General features: G+C 25.2%; 1 protein-coding gene across 2 annotated transcripts; it reads right to left on the bottom strand.

Annotated features, from left to right (window-relative positions):
- Positions 1–808: 808 nt before the first annotated feature.
- Positions 809–15,618, bottom strand: LOC129971531 (general transcription factor IIF subunit 2-like). Of its 2 annotated transcripts, none has more exons than XM_056085395.1 (8): positions 15,428–15,618; positions 11,547–11,620; positions 10,168–10,307; positions 7,566–7,604; positions 5,403–5,484; positions 4,527–4,623; positions 2,648–2,791; positions 809–1,000 (listed from the first exon to the last, which is right to left on the bottom strand). In XM_056085395.1, the coding sequence occupies exons 1-8, from the start codon at positions 15,521–15,523 to the stop codon at positions 881–883; spliced, it is 792 nt and encodes a 263-aa protein (XP_055941370.1). In that variant the 5' UTR covers positions 15,524–15,618; the 3' UTR covers positions 809–880. The 2 variants fall into 2 exon arrangements, with proteins under 2 accessions (XP_055941370.1, XP_055941369.1); XM_056085394.1 differs by having other exon boundaries at positions 15,333–15,447.
- Positions 15,619–17,255: the final 1,637 nt, after the last annotated feature.

Raw genomic sequence — 17,255 nt, 5'->3', positions numbered from 1 at the left:
GGAAAAAAACACCAGCATTATAATTGATAATCACAAATCTCCAATACGACTCCTATCAGATTTGAGGCAATAAAACATTCCTTTTACTGATTCAACAAAGAATTAACGTTAAAATTACTATTTTATTAGGAGAGATCAAACAATAAGAGGTGTATTTTACTTTCCCTTACATCGACAATCACTGCTTACATTTGGAAAGAATTTTAATTTGAAAATTTTGCCTGATGAGGGTTATTTTTTCCTTCATTTGTACAGCATTCTATTATACTATGTGTATTTAAGTATAATTTATTTTTTTAATAATAATTATTCAACTTGTAAGGATTTTGAATTGTCATGTATTACTTAAAATAATGTGCACTTTTGTCGAGGTTTGTTTTCCTCATTTTCATGTGTTAATATTTAGGGGTTGCTGATAAACCGTTTCAATTTCTTTTTTTTAAAATTAGTTTTGTATCACTTTTTTTATTAGAATTTATTTGGTAATTGAACAGAAGTAAATTCTGCTCCATCCTCCGAAATGTTAGGCTAATTATTATGTAAACTGAGTTGCTTTTATTAGCTAATTGGCATGAGTACTGAAACTAAGAAGTTCAATCTTGTAAATTTTGAATGAATATGATATCTCAAAGTTTTCACACTACACTAGTCAAAGGATGTCACATTTTGATGGAATTAATATACGTAGAAAATAAGGACAATATTTAGTGAAATTGGGTCTGTCTTACACCATTGATCTTTCAGCCCTGAGGCCTATCGAACTAATACTTTAAACAACAACATTAACAGACAATAAAAAAAAGACCAGTCTTAGAAAGAATATATTTAAGATAACTTATTTAAGATAAAACAATATTTACAAGCAAATATGTACAGATGTTCATTCAGCACCTTCTTGTGACTTGTAGTGCCTGTATTCTGGCTTCAATTCCCAAGTGCTCTTGTGAGGGTTCTTGGCATTGTAGTTGCAGATCTCTTTTAAAATCTCTTTCAGATAAGGCTGCAATTAGAGAAAGAGTAAAATCCATCAAATAATAAATAAATAGAAAAAATATATAAAAATTTAAATTTGTAGAATCAGATTGGAAGCAAATATGAGCATTTGCCTACACTTAAATTGAAAATTTTCAACTTGTGAATACTTCCACAGTTTTATTTAATCCAATAGATTAAATGTTTTAAAAAAATCATTGAATATATATATATATATATATATATATATATATATATATATATCAGATAAAATTATATGCTTATATATATAAATAAGGCATATGACACAAAATATATCATTATATTTTCTTTATATTAACCAGAATGCTCTCATATTCGAGTAAATTTTAATGCAGGGATGAGTTCCAGAACTGAACATTAAATCTAGACATAGTATCATTGTATCTAAATATTCAGTTCATATTACAAGACTTTTAATTAAGAAACGTTGCTCTGATCAAAAACAGATAATACTTCTACAGAATTTATTTCAATTGTATTGACATTAAGACTCAAGATATTACAAGACAACATATAATACAAATCATTTACAATTTAAAGATATAAATCCTATTTCATCTAAACAAATTTTATTTTAATATTTTATCTATTTCTGAGAAAGGCATCATAATGTAATTTTGAAAAATTCAACATTATCTTATAATTTTTTTAAAAAGCACTTTTATTACAATTAATCAAATATTTAAATGAAATACAAAATGCCAAATGTAAAATAAGAAAATATTTTGAATGTGTTAAAAATTTCCTTTCATCCTAATAATTTTAAAGTTATAACTTGCATTTATAACAAATTTCAGCTGCATTCTGAGTTAAATATTGTGCACCAACATAAACAGCTTCTGATTCTTTTAAAAGCTTGAACGTTTATATGAAATTCCTAAGATATTCATGTTTAATAATAAGTTGAAAGATAACAGTTAAAATTGTAAGTTTACTGCTTATTAAAAAATGAGAACTTTTTTAGGATATGGTATTATTATAATTTATATAAAAAAAATGCATTTCAAAGAAAATATCATTTACTTTATAGTTAAAGTAAGGAACTGAAAACTAATTTGGTATAGTACAAAAACATTTAAAATAAAAAGAAAATTTCATATCCCCATGAGCAGATGGTATTACTTATTCATTAAAAAAATAATAATGCATATTTTTTTGAATCACAGTGCATGAATCAGAAGGCCAGTGTACTGAGTCCTGACAATACATTTATAATAATATTAATATTTTTAAGATGCAAAATTCATTTAAATAAGAAATAAATTTTTACTTTTTGTTAATGTTTAAATTATTCTATGAACAATATTAACAAAAATATTCTGTCTAAGAAACAACACTTTAGACTGCAGTAAACAAAAGCAAAAGGCAACCAAAACTTTCTATTTGTAAATTTAGATAAGTTTACTTATATAATGTTGATTATAATTTATTTTTCACATATTAAAAAACTAATCACTAATAAAAATTAGATTTAAAAAAATCAAACTCATGGATGAAAAAAAAAAGTTTCCATTTCAATATAATAAATCAATGTGTAATTGACACATACACATATTTCTCTAAAAACTTCAGATAACAGAATTTCAAAAGGAGCCAAAAGTTTGTTTGGAATAACTATAGAAATTGTACTTACAACCGGCTGCTTGGTGATCTTCTCCAAATCCTTGATGTTGTAATATTGATGCTTCTCAAAAGCATTAAATAGCATATCCATGACTTTATCTTTGTCATCTCGAGCCTTTCTGCCTTCAGCTTTCTTCTTTTGTTCGTATTCAATCTGCCAAAAAAATAAGAAATAAATTAGATCATTTTTGCAAAATATTGTAAGTATAATCTAACCAAGTTTTATAAAGCTAAAATAGAAAAAAAAAATAATTATTTAAACAAAATAAAATAATAAAATATAAAAACAAAATTGCATAATTTGTTTAAAGAGATGACTGCAACACCATTTCAAAACATCAAATAGATTCCTTAGAGGAGTCAACACTCAACATAATTTCAAATAATACATAATATTAATGTAATTTTGTAAATATCTTTGTAATATATCATGCATGCATATTTTTAGATGATATTATAATAAGAAGTAGAGGGAATCCCCTTTTATCTTTTTGTTTGCCAAAAAAATAAAAATAAATAATGGAGTTTTATTTAATAGTAATAGAGAAAGATAATTAGTTTATATTATACAAAAAAAAAAAAAAAATGCAGGATTTTGCAATAGATGGACTAATTTTCTGTATTAAGAAAACTAATATATATCCACTCCAATAGAAAAGTTTATTGCTTTGAAATATATGATTAAGTCAACAGCAATGGTTTCTCATATACTTCTTAATAACATTTTTTGCCATTTCATGAAAATTGTAAATTTTGGCCAAGCAGCCATGACTGTCATGAGTATTCAAGTTTTTATTGCTCTCGAATAAAAATTCAAAAACACAAAAGTGGAAGTCCCTCCCCCTCCTGCACTTCTTACAGAGTAACAGAATAAAATGAGTTTCATGCTTTATAGTATAATGAAATAAGTCATGCATATGTTTAAACCAATGCAATTAATCAATTTTTATTAATGATAATCAATTAATCAAATTAACCTTGCCATACTTGCTTTAGATGCTCCCCACCACCAAATTTATTCAAATTTTAATACAGAAATACAATTTTGATTTGATACAAAATTTCATTTAAGTAGTAATATTTTTTGAATTATCACCTTCAAATACATATGAATGTATAGATAGATAGATGACTGACCCTCGGATCGATTTGATCCAAATCTGCAATTCTAATGATAATACTAAATAATATTTTTATTCTTTGAATTATTCATATTACTGCGTTATCAAACACTTACAGAGTTTCTATAAATGAATATTATTCTAAATTTGAACAAATATAAAATCTAGCATTGAAACTGCATATTAATTTTATCAATCTGGATCATAGCAATTTTGAGTTATTATTTTGATAAATAGATAATTCAAAAACTTTTTTTTTAATTGCAGGGTAGTTTAAAATCTGTCATATCCAAGTCTCTTGATCAAATTTTTGGACAAATGCAATATTTTCTTTTTATGTACAAGAAAGTAAAAAAAAAGAACGATTTCATAATTAAGAATACCATAATCGTCTGAAAGAGTTCCAAAATTTTATATAAAATAATACTTTTCACAATGCATGCTCAAATAACTGTATGATTATTTGCTTTTATGAAAATAATTAAAATGAATAATTATGATTAGAAATAATATTCTTTCAACAGAATCCATTTCCTCAAATGAAAATATATTCTGTAAAATGTATAAATATGAATTCTGCTATGCTTTGATAGTAAAGAAGATTTGATATTAAAGTTACAATGGATACAAACATAAACGAGTAGACATCACAGAATTAATAAAATAAGTTTTAATAATAATAAATAATAGAATTTTAGAAAATATGAAATCTAGGTTTATAATAGCATTTATTATGAAGTGCAATATGAAGTTATAATTTACACTTACATTATGCTTATGATCAGATATAGGTTTAAAGCTAGTAACAGCCTTTGACAATTGCTTCACTTGCCTTTCAGGTTGACTAGCTTTCAATATCATATCTCTGAAATAAAAAAATACAAGTAATTTACAATTTTATAGAATAACAAATCCATTACTTACAAAATCTAGACAATAGAAAAAGTAGCAAATATACATAATAATGCTTTAAATTTTTTTTGAACTTAACGACAAAAAATGTAGTTTTTTAAAAAATATTATGTTTGAAATCTAAATGAGAAATCATTGTGTACTTGGAAAAACAATGATAACAAATTTTGTTAATGCATGCTCATTATCATTTAAAAGGGGAAAATATATTAATAAATATTTTATTTGATTAATGAATATTAAGAATGACAGAGAAGTTCATTTTAGTTTTATAAAAAGTAAATATAAAGAAAGAAATAATTACAGAATTTTAAGATTCAGAAAAATTTCAGTATGAATATCAGTAATATGCTTTAGCTTGGGACAATATTTGTCATGAAGCAAAATTTTAATGCAAAATATAACTTTTCTGCTAATACAATGATTGCATAATGTGTGTCTGTAAAATGCAAAAATTTCATATCATAAAATTTGTCAGAAAATACAAATTTTGAAATGGATGATGTTGCCTCATAATTCATTTGGTATATATTTTGATATCAAGATATATAAAAAACATTAGAAAAACCTTATGAAAGGAAAATATAAGATGAAAATATAACATTTTCAAGTCAACTTAAACACTAATACATGTACCACACTGAAAGTGGAAACCAATGAAATAAACATTCAAAAATTATTGTTAATTTGGATATTATAATGATTGTTTTAAAGATATTTAAAATTAGAAACCTTTTTAAATCCATGTAACGTTTATCAGCCAAAGGACGACATTCTCCTTTTTGAAGAACATGACCACCTAGCATAAGTTTGCCTACAGGAAAAAAGAAAATGAATAAATATAATTGTTACACAGAACTAAATGCCCGGTTATTTCAAAAAGTAAGAAAATTAACAAAGCATACAACTACAGCATGATTTCAAATGATTTGGAACATAATGCAATACATATTCATACATATTTTCTAGTAGTTTCATAAGCAAAATAATACATCTAAATTTAAATTTTATTAAAAATTAATTCATGCTTCACTAATCATTTTTTAAACAAAATTATATTCGCTTGAATTTTTAATAATTAATCAAGTCTGCTTTTTTTCAGAGGTTAGTATGCGAATTCTGGAAACTGTAGTTTTACATTCTCTTTCTCACAAACAATTAAAAGTGCAGCATAATCAAAAAGACATGTGATGTTAATAAAAGCTTTTCATTTCACTTTTTCAGTGTTATATGAAAGTCTGAAACATACACACTAATAACTGTTGAAGAGGAAGAACAGAAAGCAAAAGAATGGTTTGCAGACTATAAAGTTTATTTTTTTGTTGTAGTAGTTCAGATATTCACACAAATTATTCCAAAAATCTGTATCAAAGGGTTTTTGATTCAAAAATTCCATTTATTAAATTATTTATCAAGAATAAATAATATTTATTAATAAAGTCTGCATGGCATCTTAAGATATCTTTGTTAAAACTCAAAATAATAAGTACTTTCATCTAACATATTTAAGGACTGAAAAAAAAAAGCGTCTCCAAAATGAATTTATTTAAAACCATCTGTAAAGTTGTAAGAACACTTTAAACATTTAATTTTTTAAAAAATATGCATCTAACCATAAACTATCTAATTTTTTAATAGAACATGAAAATTAGGAAAAAGGCACATATGACCATTTAGTGGATTAAAGGACATTTTGCAATAATATAAATTATACTATGAATCATGAAATAACATATTTGTTTTAACACAAAATTTATGAAAGATAATAAGTTTTCATTTTTAAAAAAATCTTGAATTTGAGAAAAAAAAAAAAAAAAATCCAAAATTTTGATTATATTAGTATAGCAATTACTTCTGATGATTTCCAATAAATAGATCAATCTCTTAAGCAGAGAAAGAAAGCTTATTTTAATATTTACTTCCTTATTCCAAAAAAGAAGAAAAATAAAGCTTTATTAATTACAAAGACATTTTTTATAACTAATTAAGGGAAAAATTCACCTTAATTAATAGAAATTCTGCAATGTAAAATCATACAAACCAAACATCATTTAAGATAGTTCTTTTAGCAACCAACCAAGAAAGTTTAAAAATATGAGAAAAGAAATAAGTAACAATAATAATTAAGGTGGAAATTTAATATGTAATTCATGTTAAATTTTTCAAATTTAGTACCTAATTTTTTATACATGAAGTAAAGGCGTCAGAGTGAATTCAAAAAGAATTTTTGTTAGCATTCTTTAATTTAAAAAACTAACTTCTGGCAACAACATTAAAAAAAAAATAATCTAAATTTAGATGAAAAATTTCAAAACATATTGTTTCTCCCTCAAAATAAAGCTGATAAATATGTTTAATTAGTTTAATTAAAGAATTCAGAATATTGCTTTGAAAATTATATAACAGGAAATTAAAATTTTTCAGTAATGGTCAAATTGAAAACTATATGCAATTAGCTGAACTGCATGTGGTATTTAGTAATGATTTTAAATTAATTTAACAATTTCTCTTTATATACATTTTTGATTTGGTATATAGATCTTTTTTTTTATGTGTATATTGGTTATTATGTATACTGCAGTATGAACAGATTTAGTCTCCGATAGCAATAAACCGTCATGAGATAATTAATGTATATACAGGTCTTCTGGCATCTTTTATTCAAAATATATATTGCATTTTCTTGCAAGGAACATTTTTCAAAAAAAATTTACCAAATTCACTGGCTATGAATAAGTACATAATTTTATAACAATGATGTAGTTTTATAATAACCAACAATTTAAATTATATAACATTTGACTTCATTAATAAATGTTTGAACATAACATATAAACTCATGATTGCTCTGCAATAAGCAAATTTACAATCTATGTTAATAAAGAGAATAATTACCAGGCTTGGAATCACTACTATTGTCATCAGTTTCATGACCTGCAAATAAAGCAAGCAATTATTTAAAAAAATTGTTACTCAGTAAATGAATGAAATTTATAAATTCACACTTGAAACCAACTGATATTACTTTCTTGTCAATTATTAATTACACATTTTTACTATTTACGCAAATTATTTATATTTTTACTTTTAACATATATTTTTTATTATTCTATGATTCATATTTTTGTCATGCATTTTGCACAATTTATGCAGAATAAATGCCATTGTAGTAATAAATCTAATAGTGTGATAGCTGAATTGTTAATTCAATTATCACATTGTTGTGAATTCAGTTTCTGTTCCAGCTAGATTTTGAAGACAAAGTGCTACAGAATTATGATTTCCCCATTGCCACCACACAAAACACTCAAACAAAAAGTTAAATTATGACTTACTATAACTGATCAATTAGAGACAATGCCTAATCAAATCCTAAAATACCCAACATATATAAATGATAACTATTCACTTTTATCAATTTCTCATAGATATTTCAATAAACAGACTTCAGTGACTAAATCCCCTTTGTATATATATATAAAGGGAATTTGGATGGAATATATAATATTCCTCCAAAGATAAGTATAAATTATCTTTTTAAATAAAATTTGCCATTTAAATATGAAACCAAAATTACTGAAATATCTTAATGAATGCTTGTATGAGTATTAAGAGAGTATTGTAATTATCAAATTATTTGATAATTACAATAAATTAAAGAATTTGAAGAATTAATGAACATTTTAAAACTTTTTATTTCACATTTCAAAATCCCCCAAATCTTACAAAAACATGAACATGACTGTCTTTCGACCTATGTCTGCATGAATGCAATAACTCAAAAATGCTACATGCTAGATCACGGTGTATTTTTTTTAGTTTTGGTGTAAATTTTAGTTTTAAATAATAATAAGCACTTTATCAGAACTTTTTAAGCCCCTTTAATGAAAAATAAGAGTCAACATTAACATAATATTTCTTGATTATAGAACTATATGTTATGATGAAATGAAAAATATCAAAATTGCTATATAAATTGCTCAATAACATTGAAACTAAATTATTTAAAATATTTTTTTATGTATCATTTGAAAAATCTTATTAAAGCATTTTTCTTGCTATCTGAAATTATTTTATAACACTACAGTTAATAATATTAAAAACAATATACCCCTACTTCATAAACATTTGAATTCCTTGGAAGAAAAGGATATGGACGTATATTACATAAATAAATAAAAATTCCCTTTTTGGAATTTCTTTCCCCAAAATATCTTTAAATTTTTGCTCAAAAAGCTTTTCACAATTCATTAGATTGCATTAGTAATAAAAAGTCTCCGACCTGTTGAATAAGTGCATTAGCTTTATATTTTATTTTAGCAATTTCTTTTCTAAACTTTTTTTATGTCATTAGAACTATTTCTTTTGACCTCTGTTTGTCCCAAAACATGCATTAGTTTGAATGGGCTGATGTTGATAACATTCTCAAGTTTTTCATTTCAAAATGTTCTTTCCTTCTAAGGTTTGATTTGAGGACATATAACAAAATTTTGAGCCCAAATTTTTTGATAAGTACAATTCTTTCTCCTTGTATACATCACACATGAGAAAGTATTGCATTACTTTATTTCTGATATTTAAGGCAAAATAATTTTGAAGCAACTGGCTTCATTTCTTTACTTTTTATATTTGGAAGATTTAAACAATTCAGTGCATGAATCCATGGCAAATTAAATGCATATTCTCCTGGCATATTACTAAAAAGTTTTAATTTTATTTTTTACACAAAAATTTCTTACAATAAATATATATATTTAATTACTGCTGGTGATTTACTAAATGATGTTGAAATATAGCTAATAAATGTTCGACCGAAAAAAAAACAACTAATGTAAGAAGTTTTACATGAATATAAAAAAAGCACTAATAGTAAGTAGTTTTACATGAATATATATAAAAAAAAACCCTAATATAAGTAGTTTTACATGAATATAAAAAAAGCAACTAATATAAGTAGTTTTACATGAATATAAAAAAAAGCAACTAATGTAAGAAGTTTTACATGAATATAAAAAAAAAAAACACTAATAGTAAGTAGTTTTACATGAATATAAAAAAAAACACTAATAGTAAGTAGTTTTACATGAATATAAAAAAAAACACTAATAGTAAGTAGTTTTACATGAATATAAAAAAAAACAACTAATATAAGTAGTTTTACATGAATATTAAAAAAACTAATGTAAGTAGTTTTACATGAATATATAAATTCATTCCTAAAAGGAGAAACCCCTCTCTCCCCCATCCAAATAAGGGAAAGGAAGTGAAATAAGAGTCAACTAAATGAAAGAAATATATTTTCCAAATATTATTATTAGTTCCTTAATTTGCAATAAAACCTTTTCCAAACACATTCAGATTTATCAAGAACTACCGAGAAATGAAAGATCAGGCACATAAATTTTCTCCTTTACACAATGAAACTAAATTTGAATGTACACACACAAATTTACAAACAGCAAAAAAGATTTTGTAAAAATTCACTTAAGTCACTTACCAAATACTGCCAATGTTTGGTGTGCAATGTTCGAAATTACAAATCGATGTTCTTTAGGTATATCGGCCTTTATTGTCCCATCTGTATTCTTCAACATCTCATCAGACAAAGAAAATGTGATGTCCGTCTTTCCACCATTTCTAATAATAAAAAGAAAATGTCCATAAAGAAACTAAATTAATTCAACAAAAAGTATTACAGTTTCAAACATTGAATAACTTGAAGGTACACTTTCACTAACAATTTATACATAGAATGCAATAGGGGAAGGTAGGAGAGAGCATTATAATGGATTTCATTTTAAAGTTGTGACAATATTAGATTCCATTTGTTTAAAATTTTGTTATTTATCTTGTTTTCCAGAAGTAAAGATATTTTGGAAAAATTTGCACCATGAGTTATAAATTTTTTATTAATAAAGTATCTTTATTTTTGCAAATTAATAATAAAACTTTGTGTTCATAACAAAATTATCTTTATTCCCGAGTAGTGTTTATTTTCAAATAAATAGTATTTTAGCTGTGAAGCTAACTTCATTCTGTTGAGTTAAAATGGAGGATCTAAATTTGCATCACTTAGTTATAAATTTTTGGTACAAGCTATTTCTGACTGGGTACAATGTTACAGACAAAATTTCTTGAATGAATATATTATAAAACAATTAAAGAATTCTATATTCTAAGAATATAAACAAAAAATTCTTTATATTCTTAGCAACTTTCTTTTCATAAAATTTGCAGATATTTTATTCCAAATATTTAAACATGAGAAATAGACCAAAAGAAAGAAAAACTTAGTGTCTGGAGAACATTACATTCTTTTTGATGACACAGTCTCTATAATTAAACTTATGTAACTTACACATGTAAATTTACAAAAAGTGTTATTTTAAGCTAGGTTATTGTATCATTAGATATTTTGTATAAAAATTTCAATTTAAATGAATTATAATTAAAGCCAATTCTTCATATAACTGTTACTATAATGTTCTAACAATGAGTGGTCATGGTGCTTAAATGAATATAACCACCAAAAACATTAAATATTGAAAATATTTTCTTTTCTTTTTAATGACATGTAATATGATTGTAAAAGATCAATTACAATTTTTATTGATATCTCAATGATTTTTTTTTTTAAAAAAGCAGAATACTGTGTTTTACCTATTGTTTGAATAAATTCATGCTAGCAATTATTTAAGCTCTTAATTTTGAACTTAATAAGTTTTTCAAGTGTATCAAATATATTTTTTGATATACAAACTAAACTTTTTTTTTTTTTTTTACTATAGAATTTTATTAAAATGTCTGAATAATTATAAGTTAAAATCTGTGGAGTGAAAATCCTGTTTATAATATTTTATAACCTTGTTTCCTTACCTTGTTATTTTTAGTCGACCCGCTTCACTAAGAGGTTGAGATTTTTCCCACAAAGATGATATATATTTAGGAACCTATTTGTAAAAAGCAAAATATTTGCAATAATTTGTTTCATTTCATATTATTCAGAAAACAAGCCTGAAAGAATTATATAAAATTTCTTGCAAACATAAAAAATTATAGGAAAGGAAAAGCAATACCAAAAATATTCAAACTATTAGGTAATCTTTCTAAATCTAAAGTTAAGTTTTCAGGAACCAAATTCTGAAAATATTCTCTAAATGTTGGCCCTCAATGAGAAGAACTAAAAATATAGTATATTTTATACTATCCTCTTTATTAAAAACCTATTCAATTTCAACTAGTTGTAATGTTAATGAGTCATATGTGATTTCTTCTTAGTGGTTACTATTATAACATTGAGCAATTGACATGAAGATTTTCAGCAATATAGTTATTTAGCAAATTAAACATAACTTCGTTACTTTTATAAGCTTATAATCATTTATATATATATATATATATATATATATATATAGGCACAGATAAAAAAAACTGCAATGAAATTATTTTGAAGTGTGAAAGTTATTTGAAATTTTATAAACTTTTAAGGGACTGGCAAAACTATGATTTAGTTCTTTTAAAACTTTAACACTGCAACATGACCTTCATCTCAATTTTATACTTTTAGGAAATAAAACATTGATAAGCAAGTTCATGATTAATAATATTTTAAGATTATAATGACTGATTTTTTTTTATTTAAAATTGTTTGAATCTATTTATGCATATCTATAGACTAAAAGCATAAGTGAATGTTAAAATTAACATATCATGCACAAAATTTATAATATTTTAAAACTCAATGCAGTTTGAAACTTTTATAATATAAATAAATAGTAGCCTCACTATACAGTTGATACTTAGAATACATGTTGAAAAATAATCAATTATTAAAATAATATATAATCAATTATTAAGATTTTTAATATAATCAATGATTGAAATACCAAACTATTCGTCAATTTAAAAAATTACACAAACATAAATATTCATCAGTTTAATAAATATATATATATAATTCAACAAAAGCAAAATTCGGTATAGTTAACGAGATTATAATACATAAGTAATTATAATAATCGCATATTCATTAATACATAATTAGTATAATCAATAATTTGCTTACAATCATTACTTTTTAGCACAATATTACAACTGATTATATTTTGGAAAGCCATTTATTTATGAAGGTGATTCCAGTTATTCTCCGAAATAATCATCATTTAAATTTTCACTTTTCTCAGTATGAAATTCTCGATATAGGTCATCATTTGGTATTAAAGATTAGTATTATTCATACAGTAAAATTGATATTAAAAAACATATACAAAAGCAATTCATTTTCGATTGAGTTTAAATCAAAATGAAATTATACTTATTCACTCCATACACCCGAAAAATGCTTTATTGAAAAAGAATTGCTGAAAAATGGCTTACGAAATACATTACCACTAAGACCAATTGTAATATATGTTGTTAAAATCTACTGACCCTATGGGATACAACATAATAGTAAAAAAAAAAAATTATTGTGCAATTAGTATATAGTATTTTTAATATTACAATTTGTCTTAGTATTCCCCCCCCCTTTCAAATGAAACATCTTTTTATTTTCTATGAATCCTTATGGGAAAATTGTTTAACTTAATGGATGTACAAATATGATTTGGGAATGAATTATGCTCAGAAGTGAGATACCACTATATAAGTTTCTTGACAATGAAAGGTGACAAGAATAGACAACTTAATAGAAAGCATATTGTATATTGATTGAAAAAGCAAAATAACTTTTCAATTTCATTAATAAAATATCCATCTCACGAAGATATTTTAAGCTCTTACCACATAGAAATTGTTTGCAACAATAAGCACAAGTTTTGCTATATGAGCTCAAAACACTTGTCATATATTTCAGTAACTTAAAACCAATTTTGAATCCCAGAAACTTGTGTTTCCTTCAGGGAATTTTGTGCCCCAAAACAGCTTTAGATATTCTCTTAATTTTTAAAGACAGATAATTAAATACACTTAAGTAATTTGAAAATAAGATATTAATTGTATGTCATTCTTAAACACAAAGCTCTCTTAAATTAATAATAATTAGCATTCATTGTAAGTCAGGGCAATTACTCATTTTGACAATACTTCGAAATATGAAAAATACAGAATATATTTCAGTTTTTGCTATAAATATACTCAAAATTTTTTACACAAATTTAACTGGCAAGAATGGAATTTTAAAGGAAAGGAAAGCCGCATTGTTTATAAAAGATTGAACTGAAACAGAGATAAAAATTGACCGTAACATTAATATTAAACATTTAAAAATTTTATTATTATCAATATTTTATTTATAATATATAGTAAGAATTAGATTCATTAATATTTTTTTGAAATTCAATGTGTACCACAAATGATAATCAGAAGAAACGCATTAAAAACTACATTACTTAACCCTAGAATGCTACTCATTCGTCTCTTGGACGAAGTCACTTACAAATGTCTTTTTCTGGGCGCCCCTAAAACAGGAAATGGGGCGTACCCCTCAGTACCTTTATGTGACCTTGACTGCTACACGTGCACACATTCCTTGTTATCAAAACTTTTCAGCAAGTGCCACATTTGCAGCAATGTTCGTCTCGCAGACGAATGGTTAGCAGGCAAGTTAGCTTTTTAGATAAGGACTTAGTTTTATTTCTTTGCTACTGTTAAGATGTTAAAGCGTTTTACGATGGATAATTGGTTTACATCGATACCTTTCGCAGATAATCTTTTAAAGAGCCCACTTAATTTATCAATTGTGGGAACTGTAAGAAAAAATAAAAAGGAAATTCCTCCAGAACTTTTACAGTTGCGTTCTAGAAGTGTCGGAACAGGAATGTATTGTTTTGACCAAGCCAAAACTCTACTGTCCTACAAAACAAAGCCAAATATGTGTGTTATCCAGCCTTCTACATTCCATGAAAAACCATATGTAAATAAAGAAAGTAAAAAACCTGAAATAATAGAATTCGATAATTCCACAAAAGGAGCTGTTGACACATTGAAACCAGATGTGTAGCAACATGTCATGCAGCAGGAAGACACGTCGATGGCCTCTTTGTGTATTTTACGATATTATTAATATCAGTTTAGTAAATTCACATGTTTTATATGGTCACAACATGACTAGAAAATCGGAAAAAGTGATGTCCAGAAAAAAGTTTGCAGTAAAATTAAGTGAAGATCTTCTTGCTCCATGGATGAAGAAGCGTTTACATGCGCCTGCTTTACCTCGTTCTACAAGAACAATTATTAGCGAACTTTTAAAAATAGACATGGTCTGTGAAACTTCGAAAACAAATGAAAGTAACAAAAGAAAAATTTGTGCATTTTGCCCTTACAAGCTGCAAAGAATGACCCGCTTTTTTTTTTTTGTCTAAGTTGTACAAGAGCAATGTGAGGCGATCACCGTGCTAATGTTTGATTGTTCTGAAAATGAATAAATGATATTTTTTGCTTAAATGAAGTTTAAAAAGCCTAGAAACAGCTACAGGTAGTGTATTTTTGTTTTATTTTGACTTTAACTTAGGTTTTAAAAGCGCCTATGCATACTTCGTCTGCCAGACGAATCGTTACCCTTCCCGTGAGTATACTAAAGGGTAGCATTCTAGGGTTAAAAGCAATTAAGACATTCACTGGAATATTTATCAATTTAAATTAACAGAAAAATATAAGTCTTACATTACTACTTGGAATCCGCATTTTTAAAAAGTATGTAGAACATAAACAATCGAGAAAAAATAAATTCATGACGTGTAAAAAACATAATTCCTCACTTTTACCAACCATACACCCCTTTGAGCATTGGAACAATCTAAATCTCTTTCTGCCGTCTTTAGTCTTTTATGCGAACTTCCACCTTCTGAATCCATATTTTAATTTTAAGATAGCACTACAAATCTTACCCAACTAGAAACATTGACAACAGTTTGGTTTATACTTTATGATGAAAGGAACTCGTTACGGTTAGAAGGACACGAGATTGTAACATAATATAAAGGCTGCGATGGTGGCGTCAACTATGCGGATATTTTTAAAAGAAAAAAAAATAAACGAAATGAAAATTTTAAAATACGAAGGTATTGAATGCGATAGTGTTATTTAACTAAGAAAAAACAATCAGAAATCTGTGAAGATAATTTTTTTAACATGTCTAAATTTCAACATTGTTCATTATAAAATCTGGCAATATCTTTTTTCCCGCAAAATTTTAAGTTATTTATGTCGGGTAGAGTTAACCGGAGGACGTATTGGAGGATCAAGCTAGGTTCCATTTAGTGCCTGTAGACGGCGCCAGCAGTCTACAGCCATCTATAGGCGCTAACAAGAACTATTCCAATTGCAGGATTAGCTATAATAGGGGTTATAAGATTTGGCGAATAAGCACATTTGTGGCGAATTATGCCAATCTTTTTCATTTCCTATTACGCGATTTTGTTTTTTATTTTATTCCGCCAACACTTGGAATCGTCAAACTGATTCGTTTCTTTTACTCTTTCTGAAACTTTACTCGTTTTTTTTACACTCTTTCAGAAATTCATCTGATAATTTTTTATTTTAAATTGATTTTGATGTAAATAAATTCTTTATTATTATTAAAATGTATTTATTTATTAAGAATTTTTTAGGTCATTTGTTAAAAATTATTATTTATTAAATTACTTATTGAAAATATAAATGTATTCATTTATTTTATTATTGTATAACTATTTTTCATTTGAAAGAAAACGTCTCCAACAGTCGATAATAATAGAAATATTTTCATGCGAAATTTGAATAAATAAATTCTTTTATGTTATTGCGATTCGAAATAACATTTGGCTGCAAAGACTCTCCATATAATATATATATAAATTTTTTACTAAATGCAAATTTTTTTTCTAATAAAGGAGAACGTGCGCGTGTGTATGCAGAGAAGAATAAATATGTAGGAAAGGAGGGTAGGAAAGTGTAATGTTTGGTAGAGCAATTTTTTAATTTTTATTATTTAAAAACAGCGAAAAAGTTTGAAGTTTTTCTGCAATAACTTTCGAAAATGTTTCCAAATTAAAAAAAGATTTTAATTCATCTTTAAAATAAAAGTATATTTAGACATATATCTTTTTAATTATAAAATCTTATAATATTCTTTATTTTAACAAATTTTTAAATTTTGATTTTCAGCAATATTGTAAATGAAAGACAAATCATTTTCATTTTTCAATCAAAGCTGAACGATTTTTCTTTGTTAAAAAATATGAGATAAAATTATTCATACTTTTAATATAATAAAATTTATAGGCTGGCATGCTATCAATAAATTGCATCTTTCGAGGCAGGTTGTTGGACTTAGAGCTTCCAAATTTGGCTGGCAATTAGCTATTTCTTAGATAGCAATATTAAGAAATCTTGTTTCAAGAATTAAATTAAAATTTTAATAAAAAATTAACAAAATTCCAGCATTTTCTTTATAACTTCGAAATATATCACTGACCAAAAACATTTTAAATTTTAAAAAAATTAATTTTTCAGTTATCTTTTTTTTTTTTTTTTTTTTTTTAAATTCCATTCAATATTTTTCTTCTTTGATCTTAGTATTTTTCAAAATACTTTTAAACATATTTT

The sequence above is a fragment of the Argiope bruennichi genome, chromosome 6 (genome assembly GCF_947563725.1).
Source record: "Argiope bruennichi chromosome 6, qqArgBrue1.1, whole genome shotgun sequence".
Classification (NCBI taxonomy): domain Eukaryota; kingdom Metazoa; phylum Arthropoda; class Arachnida; order Araneae; family Araneidae; genus Argiope; species Argiope bruennichi.
This window is presented reverse-complemented; position numbering and strand designations above follow the sequence as displayed.